This window comes from Archocentrus centrarchus, chromosome 6 (assembly GCF_007364275.1).
Source record: "Archocentrus centrarchus isolate MPI-CPG fArcCen1 chromosome 6, fArcCen1, whole genome shotgun sequence".
Classification (NCBI taxonomy): Eukaryota; Metazoa; Chordata; class Actinopteri; order Cichliformes; family Cichlidae; genus Archocentrus; species Archocentrus centrarchus.
In genome coordinates, this window is record NC_044351.1 from 13,684,247 (window position 1) to 13,701,617 (window position 17,371).

Here is a 17,371-nt window from a genome sequence, read left to right on the forward strand (position 1 = left end):
TATGCCACAACCGCCAATGGGCACAAGTTACAAAGCCACACTAGGCTGGCAACACTCGGTTTCCCCACGATGATTTTCCGAGGCCACATCTAACAACCTGCCATCAAACTGTAGCTGCCTCTGTCTGTGCCAATCTCTTTGCTAGAGATTCACATTCTGTACCATTGTCTATGTAAACAACGCAGCAGGACAGAGATTCCGTCTGCCATGTCCTGTTAAATGTCCCAATTAGAGTCGCAGCAACCATTTTCCTTCTGGCTGTGGTCAGACCTCTTTTTAATACGACTCAGACACTGACAAAAGTGAAGACGCCAGACAAAGCAACAGCTTGCAAGCGAGAGACTGGAGAAAAATGTGCATATATATGTGTGTGTGTCAAGGTTATGGGTGAATTTGAAAAATACACGGCAAACTGCCAACTGGATAAATGACTCCAGTATCCAGTGTGATGGTATGCATTATCCGTGCAGAAATATATGCATGTATGTGTGTTGGTTTGACACAGGGTTACGGGTGTTTAAGATGGTATGCATTACTCTTGCATCTGTGTATGCATGTGTGTGTGTGTGTGCGAGAGAAGGGGACAAAGGGTTTTTTGATTATGATTAAACCCATGTCCATCTAACAACATCACGAACAAATGCCCACCACCATAACTTGGAAACCAGAGGGATTCTTTGACCATCACCATAGGACATGTTCTTTCAGGTTATGTCACTGTGGTAACAACAACAGCTCTGGGATGGCAGGAGATTGGCCTGGGGGGGTCTTTAAGTTGCAGGCCGCCCTGCGGCGTGCCTGTCAAGAGCAGAGTTCCTATAACAGGAGGGGTGGATGGGCCTTAACCTCCTAAAGGCCTGCTGTCACTTTTCAGAGCTGAAAACAATAGAGGAGACAGATGTCACACACACACACACACACACACACACACACACACACACACACACACACACACACACACACACACACACACACACACACACACACACAGAAACGCAGCAAAACCACACAATTTACATTAAAGTGAAATTACAGTACACAGATATATACATGGGCTTCGTATGCACACTCGTAAATGTGCATACAGCTATTTGAGGTTTGCAAAAAGAGTGAATAAAAAGTGTGTGTCTACAGTATGTAAAATAGACCTATAATAGTTGAAGTTCTTGGAAATAGAGATCTTTGCGTCAGCTAAACACTGCTTTCCTGGATGAATTTGTACTCTAGTGACTCATTCCAATGAATTAAGACTGATTTCTCCACTTCGGTATGCTTCCAAGTAAAATATAACAAGCTGGTCCCGTCATGAGAGATGACCAATTTGTCACAATACTAAACATCTGGTGTTGCAGCTTTCAGGAATACACCCCCCCCCTTCCCCCGATACACACACACACGCAAAGAATGCATACTGATGAAACATTCAAAACCATCAGATTTAAGACCTTATGTTTTGCATGTGTTGATGTGTCAAAGTGCGTGTATCGTGAGTCACAGGCAGATGGACGTTGAGTGAAAATGCCACGAATATGAGTGTGTCAATATTTTGGTGTGAAAAGTCAAATAGGAAAAGGTAGAGAAAATCCAGAAAGCAAAATGAGTCAAAGAGGGGGGGGGACTGAGACATTAAGAGTGGAGATATCCTGGGTGATGAATGCAAAGTCACAAGTTCTAACTTTTCCACTACAGTGCACATTGTCTTACACTGCAGTCATGGAGACAATTAACCTCTGATCCTGAGTCAGAATGCAAATATCTGCTCCTGTCTGCCAGGCCACTGTGTGTATGATAGTAACACTACAACCAGACACAAACACAGAGACAGACACAATGGCTTCACAGGACAAGACTGCAGATCACTTATTATAGCCTTGCTGACTAGCAGACAGGCAGTCCCTGTGTCTTTATCTCCAACTCTATAAACCTTCTCTCCACAGCGCCAGGGAGTCAGCCGCTCTCAATTCAATAAACGTCCCAGCCTCACTCATTTAAGTAAACAGAACACAACAACAGACAGAAAGTGGAGACAGAGAAGAGGAATGCTGATTTGTACATAGTAAAACTGCTGCTGACCTGCTAAAGCTGTTCAATTACAGCAACATGAATCTAAAGTACAGAAAGTTGCTCTGGAGACAAAGAACAGTCCAGCTGCTACTCAGTCAAAAATATAAATATTCCAGTGTTGCTGGATTTTGTTCTCTGGTTTAATGAACACCGAACAGACTGAAATACTCTAAAAGACCTGAGGAATCCACTGGAATGGATTGTGTTGGTTGACTGATAACTATCTCTCTTTTTTTTTTTTTGGAGGGGGGGGATCACTGCTTACACGGCAGACAATCCATCTGTTTTACATTTTGCTTTAAAACAGAAAGTATCAAACTTAAAGGTGGCTTATGGCGTGTTTGACCACTAGTGGCACTGTAGAGCAGTGTTTTTCATATCATATGTGCATGCCATAGATTGTGTGTAACACATAAACACAGCCACATCACTTACTGGGTTCCAGACTCATTTTGGCTGCAGCCTTGTTGTTTTTATGCAGCCAGAAGTGACGATATCTGGATGCAAAGGTGGAGCGTAAATGTATCAGCTAATGCTACCACGGATGGTTAGCAAAATGCATCTTTAGAATCTATAGGTGCAAATATAATCGTATATATAAAATCATTTATATAACCACTAATTACTGCTAATTAACAGACTATGCTAGAGTTGCATTTAAAAAAACAAAAAAAAAACCCCAAAAAACTAAAGTACAAACTTCATGGATTGTCTGTGTCACACAGCAAGGCATATTATTTGTCAGAGAGCTAAAAAAGTTCCAAAAGGCACCAACACTGCAATCATATTTGAGTGGTCCAGTCCCGTGACTCGAATTAGGCAACTACAGTTGCCTTGTCAACTGTCAATCACAGTGGCTAATTTACAGCCTTATCAAACAAACCAAACAAGTGAGCTGTAAAAAAAAAAAAAAAAAAAAAAAAAAGAATCATACAAGGGGAATCCTATCAATAGAGGGCAAAACCATTTTTTGTACCTATCTACAATCATGCTGTTTAATTCCAGTTAAACAGATCACTTTGCTTTTGGAGTAAGCCTCAAATGGCCCATAGAGGACCTGCATGGCACCAATAAAACTACCACATTTCTTCTTTACTCCAAGAGAAGCTACCGCTGATGTTCCACTTTCTAGCAGAGCTCCGCTCACTGCATTTAACAGATTTTTGTGGACATCATGGTGCTTTTTTATATCTCCTTGGATATATTAGCATATTACAGTAAGTTATGTTTTAACCATAATTTACCAGTGTGACCTCTTTATATTCTGGTGATGGCTTTCTTCATAAGTAGTAACTACCATTTTCATTTTACAACCATTTCCTATTTTCACTTTGCAGTGTGGCCAACATGTGATCCAGAGTCCAAAGACAGAGGGGCTGTTAAATCTGAATATCTAACAAAAAGAAGAAAAAAAAAAGAAAAAAAAATTACAAGTACTGTTGTGGACATTTGCTGAATTACTACAACACATTGTAGTATATGGGCTGCAGGCTCTGGGATTTAAGGACATTTTAGCCCAGCTGCGTACTCAGGTGCATAGAAATCATTTCCAGTAATTGGCAGGCTGACTTTTTGGAACTACCTGACGCTGAGCTGCTCTGTCCACCCCAGGGAGGTTTCCACCCCTGGCTTTGCCTCTTCGCAACAATACAAGCAATGCATGAAGAGGTGCCTTTGTTCACCGTGAAAAATGCTCATCACACTTACCCTCTCCTCTCTTTTCTCTCTCTCTCCCTCCCTTAACAAGTCACTTTGGAATGTAGCATACGCTTTGACTATTATCCAAATTGCCACCAGACCATCTATCCACACGCTGTTTTCATTTCATAAACGCTGAGAGCTGACGACCGTTTAACACGCATGTGCGCACAGGCAGCTCAGTGGGGTCCAGAGAAGTCTCCTGTGGGCAGCTGTAACCCGTGGACTTGATTCAGTTTTTTTTTTTTACTGGCCACTTGAGCAACACTCAGCATACCGTAACTGCAGCCAAAGCAGTCCAGGATAAAAAGCGACTCATATAAACAAAGACAGAACCATATCCTGACTTCTATAATACACACTGCATTAAACAAGCATGAATGCGCATCCTTTACATAGACAAACACGTGCAGGCGGACACAGCCAAGGTCGGGCGCAACATTTAGACCCCACATCACATGTGAGGAAGCTATGTAAATGCACACAGATGACTTTAAATTATTGCTAATTATTTCAGAAACGCCGTGTGTGCAACAAGCGTCAAAGGAAAAAAAAAAGTCAGTTCATTTTTGAGAAAATGCAGGAGACTTGAAATCTTACCTTTCTGAGCTGGGTGAGCCCTGATGAAGTGCTCCTGGAGTAGCTTCTCATTTTGCGAATCCTGACCCCGCAGAAGACAGCATCCACTTGCATGCTTCCTTTCCATCAGAGCAGTTTGCCTTTCTTCCTCAGTCTCCCTCTCTCCCTCTCTCCCTCTCTCTTCCTCAAGTTTGAACAGTCCTACTGCTGCCTCTGACTTCTCTCACTTTGCGTACCACCCACGTACACGCAAAGAGAAAGACACGGGGTACTGGCTCTGGGCACACACAAAAAAGTCTGAAAAAGTCGCAAAGTCAGGGATATCCCCCCCACTCCTTTCCCCTCCTGCCTGCCTGCGAGCTAAAATGTTTACAGCGCCTTCTGCACTCTAGCCCTTAGACATACACTCAGAGACTCCCTAGCTCAGTGACACCGACTCTTTCTCTTTCTCTCTCCCCTTTCTTAAACTTTTCCCACCCCTCCTTCCCTCCAGCCACCCCCCTCCCCTTCTTCCTTCCTCTCTCTCCTCCTTCTCCATTTTCCATCATCGCCCCCCCCCCCCTCACCGCAACTCCTCCCACCCACCTAAACCCCCCACTGCTGAACTAATCTGCAGCTGGCCGGGCGATTGGAGCCCTAGTTGCTAGGGAAACCGAGTGGGGGGGTGGGGGGGAATGGAGGAATGGCGCAGGAAGGGCCAAAGCAGAGCGCAAGTGAATACATAAATAAAATCCTCCTCTGGGAGCCAATTAAAGAAGCCCGAGGGACGTTCATCCCATCTCAGTGAGGGGACAAAATGTTCATCAGTTTTATCTCTGTGAAGAATGCGCTTCACATGCGCCCAAAAGCAGTGGCAACAACAACCACAATTGCGCCAAATGATCTTTGTGTGTGTGTGTGTGTGTGTGTGTGTGTGTGTGTGTGGTGAGACTTCAGAGAGAAAATGGTTTGAGTTGATCACTGCTGACCTATCCTCGGTTAGAGGAGTCCAGCTCCACATCTTAAGGCCAGGGTTGCAGAGTAACTCAATGGTCCTGTAGAGAGAGCAGAAAACAAGACTGGACAGGCATACTGATGACCAGTGTGATTGAATATTAAGCTGTTCAGCCCCACACACTCTCTGTAGTCAGTTTTCAAAACCTGCAAGAGCTCTGTCTATATATATATATATATATATATATATCTTAGATAAATGTTTTACCTGAAAACAGTACTATTCTGTGAATGCTTGCAGATTTTGAAAACATTTTTGCATTTTTTTTTTTTGCTTAATGGGGATAGACACATAATGCTATTAAATGTCAGACGTGCTTTATCGGCATGACAGTTTCTGAAAAAGCTCCAAAATACTATTTAAATAATAATATTGATTTGATGTAATGTTATACAATGACCATGTGCTGACTGTGTGTGAGATTTCAATTCAATTCAATTTTATTTATATAGCGCCAAATCACAACAGTCGCCTCAAGGCCCTTTTAACTGTAAAGTAAAAAACCATACAATAATTACAGACAACACAACAGTCAAAATGACCCTCTATGAGTGGCACTTGGCGACAGTGAGAAGGAAAAACTCCCTTTTAACAGGAAGAAACCTCCAGCAGAACCAGGCTCAGGGAGGGGCAGTCATCTCCGGTTGGGGATTTATGTTTAGTTTTTTTAGACCACAGATAACTCATAACAGACATGTATAACCCACATGCAAAACACTGACAGGGTCCTATATAAGCTTTACAATCTGTTTATTGAAGGGCATTTAAAATAGATTTGATTGATGGATGTGTATTGCGTTATTATCACACAAAAGTAACTGGAAACAGTGTGTTTGAATGCCATAATTTTTCTCGCTTTCAGAAGTGTTGTGCACACAAAAAGATGTAAAGTCTCTGTTCCTTTAGTCGTTTCATGGAGGAGCCTTCATAAAGTTTAAACACAGACTCACCTCAGCAAAGCAACTATCCTGCTGATCTCTGAGCCTAAACCCTGACCTCCCCCTTTGAAATGCAAGAGAAATCTAAAAAGCCTAGCTAGTCTCTCAATAGCTGTGGGGGTAACAGGGTGGAAGGTGGAGGGCTAGCAACATCTGTTTGGCGTTTATCCCACCTTATTGTGTTGCTGAGTCCTCTATCCAGCCTACAGCTGGGACCCTGGGAGCGTACTGAGCCCTCTGTCCAGGGGACCCACACTGTGACAGCTCGAGCAAGTTCTCAGTCCTTGATGGTTTTAGCAGAGGAAATGACATTGAAATCACACCCAGAGTGTGTTTTGTTCCTTGCACTGTCCTTTCCCTTAGCCTGTTATCCTGGAAGCTGTTTTTGGTTGCCATACTAACATTACGGAAGAATAATAATGAAACGCCTGAGTAATCTCTTAGGAGCTTTGTTCAGGAATATCCTGCCACTTCCATTATTGGCCAGACAAAATACCACAAACTCTGCTCTGTCAGTCAACAGTCGGCTAGAAACACCTTTAATTACTTCTGTTTTGCTGTGCTTGTCAGAGCACAAATAGTCAAGTTTTTTTTTTTTCACCAATAGCCATGATTTTGATCATTTATGGCTTTATGCTACAAATGCCAGACTTGCTACAGCATACTTTAACAGATTATCTTTGGTTTTCTTGATTTTTGTAAGATGTCACACTGGTATTTGGGAATTTCTGCTTTTATTTGTTTTTTTAATCAGCAACTCAAGAAAATAACAGTTGAAGATTATCAGAAAAAAACTGTCATTTATGGTGCTACAGAGACTTCCTACTTCCCAACAAGGGTTTTCAGCTTCATAACTTATTCCCACTCCGTCTTTCATGCTGCTGTGAATTGCCTTTCTTCTATTTTGAAATGCTAAATTCAATTCATCCATCTTTTTCCGCTTATCCTTTTCAGGGTCCCAGGGCTGGAGTCCAGCTGTCATAGGGTGAGAGGAAGGTACACCCTTGACAGGTTACCAGTCTGTCGCAGGTGTGGCTAACACAGGTCCTTTAGCCAAAAGACAAGTTTGATTTATATACCCTCAAATCACAGCAGTGGGCACAATTTTCATTTTTTTAAGTGGGGCACACCAGAAAAAAGCCTGAGCACCAGTGAGGTGAAGAAACATTTATTTATTTTAAGTCAAAAGCTCTTCTATTAAAACAGCATATCCTCCAACCACTGTCCCATTTCCCTCCTTGCATCCTTGTAAGAAGAGAAGAGCAGGAAAAGCAAACAGGAAAAGCAGGCTCCCAGAATCATGTGTGATATGTCTCCATCTATGGATCAGTTGACGTCTTTACAGCGACCTTCAATAATATTAATAATCCTGGGTTAACATTTTGAAAACCTTTGGAAATACTACACTGTAATAAGAAACCCGTCCAACCCGTCGCTGGACGGGTTATTTGATCCATTGCTCCAAGTTATCTGTAGAAAAGCGTAATTTCTTGAATACAGAAACGTGACACAAATTCTTAAATACAGAAACCAACACTGTATGGGTCTAAGACGCGTACATACGTAAACAAACGTCTTTTCTGTACTAAAATACAACTGCTGAAATGTTGGATTTAAAGTTTTTTTTTTTATTTTCAGTGCGTCTTTAAGAAGAAACCACGTGACCTCGCAGCGTCATACCCGGACGTAGTTTGCATTGTTTTCATGGATGTTCTGGTTTCAATGGAACTGAGGTGACATTTTTTTTTTTAGCGGGTACAGTAGCTCCAGCTGAAGCAATGAAATGTCTCGTTTGTCCACAAAAGTGTACAGAGCAAGTAACAGGAAATTACAGTAACTACAAAGCGCCGTAAGTTCAAATATTGCCACCAGTTTGTAGAAACATAGCTAAATATACTTGTAGTTTATTTTAGCGCTAATCTAGTTTGTATCCTTCCTTTAGGTTGTGATCCCCCCTCCCGTAAAACCTCCGATGTTTACCAAGAGAGCAAAGATCATCTTTTACAGATGACTCCTAAACGGTGTTTCGCAGTATAAAACTAGCACATGGGGCCCAGTTCAGCTCCTGCACTGAGCTAGCAGCAGCTGTGTCACATGATGGTCATGATATTCTTTGGAGCGAGAGGAGCCCTCCTCAACTTGAGGTGCACTTTCCAGAGAGCGGGCTACTTTGCAAGAATTAGACTGATCCAGAACACCAGGACCTGTTTTGTGAGAAGAGGACAGATTTTAACTCACATACCTAAGGTTACACTGCTATGTTGGGGTGCAGTCAATGCTTCTGTAAGTGCAGTCAGATGCCAGGAAGCTGTTCTTCAATCCCAGGCTTCTGACAAAAAGTCTTTAGCCAAAATCCAAGTGCACAGAGTCATATTTTTTCTTCGCCTCAGCTTTCGTGCATTGGTTCTGCTCCTCAAATTTGTCCCCCTTCTTCTCCTTTACCCCTTGGCTCTGCTGTCTACCCGCTGGACGCCTCATTGGCTGGATGCTTTGCTGTGGGTGACTGAGACCTCTGGTCCTACTTTCATCAAGTTGGGGCAGTGGGCCAGCACTAGGCGAGACATCTTCTCTCAACAGTTTTGCGACCGTTTCTCCAGGCTCCACGTCAAGGTGCGCCCTCACTCCTGGGCTCATACCAAGCAGTGTCTACGGAGGGCTTTTGGGGAGGGTTGGAGAAGGGTTTTGGTGTTTCGGAGTAAAGAGCCAGTGGGATCAGGATGCATTGCCCAGGTATATCGAGGCTGGGCCAGGGTGGACAAGGTGGAGGACCCAGCTTTCCAGTCAATAGTAGAGGAGATGGAAAAAGAAGATTTGCTGGAAGCCTGGGAGATTCCTGGGTTAGGAGGCATGGCAAGCACTCTAAGGCAGCTCTGGAGGGGGAGCGGGGAGGAAGAGGGCAGTGAGGAGAGAAGCCATCTAGATGGTCAGCACGAGGAGCACCTGATGCCCGTGGCAATCAAGGTCAGTCTTGCATGATAGAGATTTCAGACCACCTTCATCAAATGTAAATAAAGCAGATGCTGTATCATTTTTCTTGCACATTTTGTTGGTGTGTATAAATTGTTTCTGTTTTTTGTAGGTGGTCCATCCAGGAGTCAGGAGACAAGTGGAGATAGACCTGTTACTCATGAAAGCAGGCAGCTGGCTTCTGCACTGCCTGCCAGGACTCAAATGGCTCAGTATGTGTGAGATAGTAGAGGAGTTTGAGAAGCTCATGACCAAACAGGTAGATTTAAATTGCCAAAAGCTTTTTGACTGTGTGCGTAACTTTGTTAAATTACATAAGAGCTGGGTTTTATATCACTTAAGTGATATTTGACCTTATGGTAAAGGAGCTGTAAATTCCTTTTAATTTCTTTGTATTCCACACGTTGCAGATTGATCTCCGTTTTGAAGCCAGGAACATAGAGCGTTTCCAGAATAATTTCCGAGATTTTGATTATGTGAAGTTCCCAACTCCGTTACGACCGTTTGTCACCAGAAGCATCTTAGTGGAAACCTTTGAAGTGAGTACATAATAATCTGCAAGTAAGGTCTTAAATGATGGCAGCATTGTTAATATTTGACCTTATTTTCAGGAGAGCGAACCCATTTCAAACTACTTGAGCTCCGAGATACCCAAGGAAGTGAAGCAGAGAATAGCCAAGATGGGAGTAGACACCCTGCTGAAAATGGTGAGCTGCATAACCTGAGACAATTGACAAAAGTGTCCATTTGACTGAATGTTATCATGATGTATTTTTTTCCCCCTACATGTAACCGTCCATATTGCAGGTTTTTGTGGATAACTTTGTCCACGGGGATCTTCATCCAGGCAATATACTTGTCCAGTGTCAGGGGCCTTGCACTGGATCGAGTGACGGTACTAGCACCTCACGGGAGCACCATGGGAAAACCACTCTCACTGACTTGTGGGACACAGTGGTGGTCAGTGTCAGACCGGCCCCGTGTCCTTTCCAGCTGGTGTTGCTGGATGCTGGCATTGTAGCCCAACTCAGCGACAACGACCTTGCCAACTTCAAAGCTGTCTTCACAGCTGTGGTGCTGCATCAGGTAAGAAGGGAAATGGCGCGTGAAGTTTTTATAGCCTCTTTGAGACGCGCATTATGTCACTTGATGTACTGTCCAATTCTGTGCATAGTACATAATATTGTGTGAGTAGTGTGGGCTGTTTCTTCAATGTTGTGGGGATGCCTTAATGAAAAGTGCTTACGTTGAACTACAGTCAGGGCCATAAGTATTTGGACAGTGACACACTTTTTTGGTCGTTTGCCTCTGTACACCACCACAGTGGATTTTAAATCAAACAGTCAATACACATTTAAAGTGCAGGCTTTCAGATTTAATTCAAGGTATTACGTTTTCTGTTTTTGGAATTCGAGACATTTTTATAACAAGTTCTTCAACTTGAGAGGCTCTTAAGTAATTGGACAATAGGGACTGTTTTCAATACTTGAATGAAAATCCTTTGCAGTCAATAGCTGCCTGAAGTCTAGAACCCACTGACATCACTAAATGCTGTGTTTCCTCAACTGAGGTGCTCTGCTTAGTGATATCATACTGTATTTAAAGATTGTTCTTCATAAAGAGGACAGGGATTCAAGCAATGTGTCACACTTAACGATATTTTTCATGTTTTAATTTTTGTTTTGTGTTTTACACTGAGCGGTCTGTATTGCTTCAGAATGACACGTCAATGTATTTGTTTGGTGTTAAGATAACAGATGATAGATAACGTAATACAGACACTATATTGCCAAAAGTATTCGCTCATCTGCCTTCACACGCATATGAGCTTGAGTGGCATCCCATTCTTAATCCACTGGGCTAATATGATGTTGGCCCATCCTTTGCAGCTATAACAGCTTCAACTCTTCTGGGAAGGCTTTCCACATTTAGGAGTGTGTTTTTGGGAATTTTTGATCATTCTTCTAGAAGCATATTTGTGAGGTCAGATACTGAAGGCCTGGCTCACAGTCTTCACTCTAATTCATCCCAAAGGTGTTCCATCAGGTTGAGATCAGGACTCTGTGCAAGCCAGTCAAGTTCTTCCACACCAAACTCACTCATCCATGTCTTTATGGTCCTTGCTTCCAAAATGTCTTGGTATGCTGAAGCATTAAGAGTTCCTTTCACTGGAACTAAGGGGCTGAGCCCAACTCCTGAAAAACAACCCCACACCATAATCCCCCCCTCCACCAAACTTTACACTTGGCACAGGGCAGTCAGACAAGTACCGTTCTCCTGGCAACCACCAAACCCAGGCTCATCCATCAGATTACCAGACGGTGAAGTGTGATTCATCACTCTGATGCTTTGCATTGTACTTGGTGATGTAAAGCTTGGATGCAGCTGCTCAGCCATGGAAACCCATTCCACGAAGCTCTCTGTGCACTGTTCTTGAGTGAATCTGAAGGCCACATGAAGTTTGGAGGTCTGCAGTGATTGACTCTGCAGAGAGTTGGTGACCTCTGCGCACTATGCTCCTCAACATCCACTGACCCCCACTCTGTCATTTTACGTGGCCTACCACTTTGTGGCTGAGTTGCTGTCCTTCCCAGTCGCTTCCACTTTGTTATAATACCACTAACAGTTGACTGTGGAATATTTAGTAGTGAGGAAATTTCACGACTGAACATGTAAAGTTATGGCTGAACTACAGTGCAAAGGTCACATGACCTGGCTGCTTACACTCTCAAAAATATTACAATGGTTTTTTTTTTAGGTGCGTACCAGATCATGAATTTTAACAAGTTTACATAAAAATCAGGAACTGTCAGGAAAACATTGATGTCTCACTTTATGTACATGTAATATCTAAAGCTTCCTCTTTCAACAGCCTTTAACTCCTTAACAAGCTTTTTAAATTAAAAAAAAACAAAACAAAAAAAACAAGCAACAACTATAACCTGAAGGTCAGAGAAAACCTTAAACAGTGCCTGTGACTTATGTCCCCCCCCCCCCCTCCAGGGCGAGCGTGTGGCAGAGTTGATTTTGAATCATGCTCGAGCTAACGAGTGCCGAGATGTTGCAATGTTTAAAAAGGAGATGGCTGAGCTGGTGGATCACGCCCTCAGTAGCAACACCCTCTCTCTCGCAAAGGTATGATCCAGCATTTGTATTTTGTTATGGTCAAGATGATGATTGTGATTAATATGATATTATTGTGAGGTATAGAAGACATTAGAAGATTATCACAGAATATTTTTTTTTTATTTACTGCCCCTCTTGTGATTGTAACACAATCATAATGCATTTTCTTCTTTTTCCTGGCTTGTTCTGTGCTTATTGATATTCTTCGTTCCATAATGAGTTAATGAGCATCGTTTCCTTTTATCATTTCTACTCAATGTCCTTGTGATAAATTAAAATACGCAAATAACCGGCCTCAGGATAAATTCATTCTCATAGTGGTTTACAATGCAAAACTGTTCTTCTCAGAAAACCTTCTAGTGAAGTGATACACTGCACATGAGGTCACAAGAATCCAAAACCACACCTGATATAAATTCTAAGTAGGCTTCTACTGCTGCTCAGGATTACACAGGAGAACTCTGCACTAACGTTCTGAGCCTTCATGGTTTACACCCCAGCGAATAACAACAAAATAAAAACAAAATAAAACTGAAATCAAATATTGGTTTATGTTTTTGTATGTGGAGTTACAAGTTTTTGATTGCATTTGTAGACAGAAGTTATGTAAGCTATAAGGAAAATTAACACAAACCACCGGTTCACCATGGACAGGATTCTCACGGCTTTGGCAAATAATTATGCATCAGTTTGAGAGGTTCAAAATGTACTAGTTTGGGAAGCAATGAGTGACTCTGACAGTTCTTTACTGGTTTTTGTTTTGCTTACAGATACAAGTGGCCGACTTGCTCTCCAGAGTCTTCGGTCTACTCATCAAACACAAGGTAGAACATCACCAGGTTTGATCCAGAACGCCCAACCAGAAGAAAAAAGAAAAAAAAAAAACCCCACACTTCTTGGTTTTGTATCATCTCAAAGTTAAATACAACAGGCAGTTCAGACTGAGCAATTCAGGAAACCATAACAACTAAACATGACCTGAGAAACATAGGATTTGAAGTGGTCTATTAAGTGTTCCTGTCTTGTACAGGAAACAGTGTACTTAGTGTGCACATTGTCGTTAGACATGCATTAAGTCTTAAATACAGAGCATTCAAGTTGAAGTGACTAAATTCATCAGTCACTGTAACTGTGGTCATTGGCAAATATAAAAGTGTTACTTCCTCAATGAAGGCTTACAGAGGTTAATTGTAACACGGTGCAATAGGTCTTGCAAACAGTCCTTGTATTTGTCCGTTTTTATACGGACCTGAACAGACTCTTATTTATGTTTGTTATGAATATTGCAATTCACTGTTTTTCTAGGTCAAGCTGGAGAGTAATTTTTCCTCGATTGTTTTCGCTATCATGGTGCTAGAGGGCCTGGGAAGGTCTCTCGATCCCAACTTGGATATCCTGGATTTGGCCAAACCCTTGCTACTGAAGAACTGTGCCTCGCTGCTATGATACACGGAAACCCCACCACCACACCCAGAGGCAGCTGTATTGTAAGTGTACACACAAGTGTAGTATGCCTTTAGCGCATCTATAGATACAGATCCTGTGTACATCCTAACAATGCTATGATGTTGTTTGTCTTCAGGCTTACAATGTAAGATGTTCCTCTGTGGAACACAAGTGTCCTCACATTTCCACAGTGTTGATGCCACAATATACCTCATTGCATTTTAATATTTTAATTTTATCACTCTATGGAAATTGTCATCTGTGGTCTGGCTAAAGTACCCAACATTTACCCCTTTGAAATCAACTTTGAGGCACCCTCAGCTGCACCTATTGAGTGAGTGTATAAATTGAACACCCCTTGTAGTTTGAGGGCTGCTGGATGATTCGGACACACACACACACACACACAGGTGGCATCAGAGGTCATTTGCTGAGATTTAGGATACAAAATACTGCTAGAACCCCAAGTTGATACTTAAAAGCACATTTTACTGTTTAATGACTAATATTGATCTCAGGATGTCTTTTTTCACTCCATCTTTTTATTGCATCTTAATGTTGTCTAATGGACCATATCTCCTTTAGTGTGAATCACAATGTACTGTAACATGTTCTTGTACAGTAGATTGACAATGTGTTGGATAACTGTAACAACCGCACACAAAACTGACCTTTGTATTGTAACCTCTCTTAAAAATGATAAGATTTTATGAGTTATTCACGTCAATAAAAAGGTCTGTGGTAAAATAAAATGACTGTGGTAACTTTTCCGTTTTCTATTCATCTGCCGCCTTTAGCGTCTGATCAAAGGTTCGCCAGTCCTTTAAAGGCAGACTGCTGCAACTGCAACCTCAAAGCAGAAAATTCACTGCATCAGGGGCACGGGATCCATTAATTTACAATTTTATTAAATCTGTCAATGAAAAACAGACAAGACGCGATTCTGTCATCAGGAAGAACAGTCAGCATGGCTGAAAGAGTGAGTTCAGGAGGTTTTGGTGAAAAATAAACAAAATAAAATGATTAAAAAAAAAAAAACTCATCACAAAATCCTTTATTGCAAAACAGTTTTTTTTTTTTTTCCCATTACCATCAAGGGCCTAGACAAAGCAGCACTATTCAAGTAGGGAGGGAGGGGAGAGGTGAAAACTGTGTAAAAAAACAAACAAACTTAATAATAATAATAATAATAATAATCATTAATAATAGTAATGAAAGAAGAAATAAAAACATCTCTAATAGACAAACACAATCACCTCAGTATAAGACGAGATTCTGTCACGGTCACAACAACCAGAGAAAAGTTTTCTTTTTTTCCATTTTTTTTTTTAAATGAATTAAATAGTTTTTAAAAATATCTCACCATTTACTTATACTCATCTTTTTTTTTTTTTCATTTATTGCGAAAAATAGGCAACTGGACTAATTGTGATGATGCGAGTTTGTGGTGTCCGTGTGTTTGACAGAGCATTAGAGATTAAGTAGAGATACAGTGGAACGTCTTGGAGTGTTGGCACCGAGAGCAGCAGCAGCAGTGTGTGGCGATGCAGTACTCTCATTCAGCCACCAGGTGGCCCAGTTCAGTCTGAACATTCCTGCAGGGTTGAACTATGGCAGCCCACCCAAAAAAACACCACTATATCAGAGGAAGTCAAGTTCTGCCAACAACCACCTCTGTATTTTCTTTTTTTTTTTTTCTGGAATGATGCTTGCTTGTTGAAACGTTGTCCACGGTCGCTTATCTGTGTTGCCAAATCTCAGTTCTATGTACAAAGGTTTCAAATCCCTGAAGGACATCTACAAAGACAAGTGCAACCTCCACGTGACCATCCCATTTCTGGAGAAGCTCAGGGATGAAAGGGTTTCTTTACAGGGGGCAGAGGGAGGGAATAGTACCAATAAGTTCTGGTAAACGTGCCACAGTAGGAGTTAACAGAAGTGTTCTCGGGAATAAAAAGACGAGGAATGATGGATCAAGATTTAGGAATGTCAAAAGCTGGTGGAGGAGAAGGAGACTGTAAAGTAGTGATCTTCATCAGAGGGGGCACCAAAACATCCTAACCTAATGTAAATCTTTCTAACAGAATGTCCGAAAAGTGTGTTGAAACAGGAAACAAACCGGCGTAACGCACAAACCAAAGAAAGCATCCATCATTTGTCTGTCATATCCCTTCATGCTGGTCCATCAGTCTCCATGCATAGTCTTTAAAGACCAAGCTGTCCTCCTCTTTGTTAAACTGATTGTATTTTTGCTCCTTCTTTATCAGAATGGCAACTGTCAGTGTGGTGCCCCCTGGAGGACTGGCTGCCCTCCAGTTCTCTGCAGCGGCCCCCTGGCAGGAGAAATAAGCTCATTTAGGAGGGGGCAATGTGGGGAAGCAAACAGGTCAGATGGGTATTTTGGGACTGGATTCTTGGAAGAAATGAGGGTGTAAACTTTGAGTCTGATATGGGTACTTCTTCCATGGTCAGGAAAGGAAGCTGGGTTGGGGGAAAAAGAGAAGGGTCTGTGTAGGCAGGTCTTAAGCGCAGGCACATACGCTCGTTTTCACACATGCTCAGTAAGACACACACACTCATCTGAGTTTGAGGCCCTCGCTGTGTAAAGGTCATGGCAGACGGAGCTGTGGGCCAGCAGCAGTGGATCAAGGCTACTTGTTGACTTTTCTTTCACAATACTGAGAAGATCAGCAGCTGTCCATGGCCCAAGACAGAATAAAAAAACCCCAAAAGTAATTAGGAAGAGAGACAGATGTAAGACTGGCTGGCACCTTTACAGCAGAAAAGAATTAGAAAGCACATTTCTTTCAGGCAGAGCCTGACTTCTCCCTTTCACAAAGTAGGCAGAATTCATCCTCCAGTAGTCTGATTGTTTTTCTCATGTTATCTCCACAAGCTTGTCTTTACATTCCGTTTGGGAAAAGAAATGTGGAAGTTAAGCAGAGTCAGGTAAGCACGAAATGGATATGTGGGATAATGCAGGAAGGAAGTCCTCATCTGTTGCCAGCTTCTCTCCACATTGGGGTTCCAAAGGCTGCCACCAGGGGGTGATGTTTGGGCCAACTGTCAGGTGGGTGGGGGTAGGAAGGAAGAGGAGGAGGGCTTTGATCAGTGTTTGTGGCTAGGAGTTGAGCCAAGCGTGGTTGAGGCATTCCCCGGCCGAGGCCCTCTTCTCAGGCACCATCTCCAGCATGGGCAGAAGGAAGTGAGTGAACTGACCGGCGTCTTCGTGCGACCAGCCGTACTTTTCCACCAGCACATCAAACAGGGACCATGGCTTCAGCTTGGTGATGTGCCGCAGTTCACCTGCAGAAAGCCAGACAGCAGAGTCAGTTGCACAGTAGGATGTAATAAGAACGCATAACAGCAATGTTTGAAAAAGGCTGGTTAAGTAAAGGAAAAAGACTGGTGGTATTTAACGTTTTCAACAAATACCAAGAGAAAAATAAAAGTAAGCAGGATTCGGCATGTGCAGCCACATCCTGCTTATTTTCACCATCTTTCTGATTAAGTACTCAGCAGAGCGCACCCTGTGTATTAATCTGCAGCTTGAGTTACA

At 42.3% G+C, this 17,371-nt stretch overlaps 3 protein-coding genes across 9 annotated transcripts in view; 1 reads left to right on the top strand and 2 right to left on the bottom strand.

Moving 5' to 3' along the window:
• LOC115781868 (DENN domain-containing protein 2A) overlaps positions 1–4,774 on the bottom strand; it is a 34,961-nt gene extending 30,187 nt beyond the window's left edge. For 2 of the 3 annotated variants that reach the window (XM_030731772.1, XM_030731769.1), the window contains exon 1: positions 4,363–4,774. The gene's annotated coding sequence lies outside the window, so the exon portion shown is untranslated. Of the gene's footprint in view, positions 1–3,771; positions 3,908–4,362 lie in introns of those variants that run through there. The other variant, XM_030731770.1, reaches the window with a different exon arrangement.
• A 3,194-nt stretch (positions 4,775–7,968) lies between these two features.
• adck2 (aarF domain containing kinase 2) lies at positions 7,969–14,548 on the top strand. Of its 2 annotated transcripts, XM_030732242.1 has the most exons (9): positions 7,969–8,122; positions 8,216–9,234; positions 9,353–9,499; positions 9,651–9,779; positions 9,852–9,947; positions 10,048–10,326; positions 12,244–12,375; positions 13,137–13,190; positions 13,672–13,812. In XM_030732242.1, the coding sequence occupies exons 2-9, from the start codon at positions 8,368–8,370 to the stop codon at positions 13,810–13,812; spliced, it is 1,845 nt and encodes a 614-aa protein (XP_030588102.1). In that variant the 5' UTR covers positions 7,969–8,122; positions 8,216–8,367. The 2 variants fall into 2 exon arrangements, with proteins under 2 accessions (XP_030588102.1, XP_030588103.1); XM_030732243.1 differs by lacking the exon at positions 7,969–8,122 and having other exon boundaries at positions 8,368–9,234; positions 13,672–14,548.
• A 151-nt stretch (positions 14,549–14,699) lies between these two features.
• Positions 14,700–17,371, bottom strand: part of srpk2 (SRSF protein kinase 2) — a 68,848-nt gene continuing 66,176 nt past the window's right edge. For 3 of the 4 annotated variants that reach the window (XM_030732240.1, XM_030732239.1, XM_030732238.1), the window contains one exon: positions 14,700–17,118. In XM_030732240.1, the coding sequence (XP_030588100.1) occupies positions 16,934–17,118 (185 nt within the window). In that variant the 3' untranslated portion in view covers positions 14,700–16,933. The remainder of the gene's footprint in view (positions 17,119–17,371) is intronic. The other variant, XM_030732237.1, reaches the window with a different exon arrangement.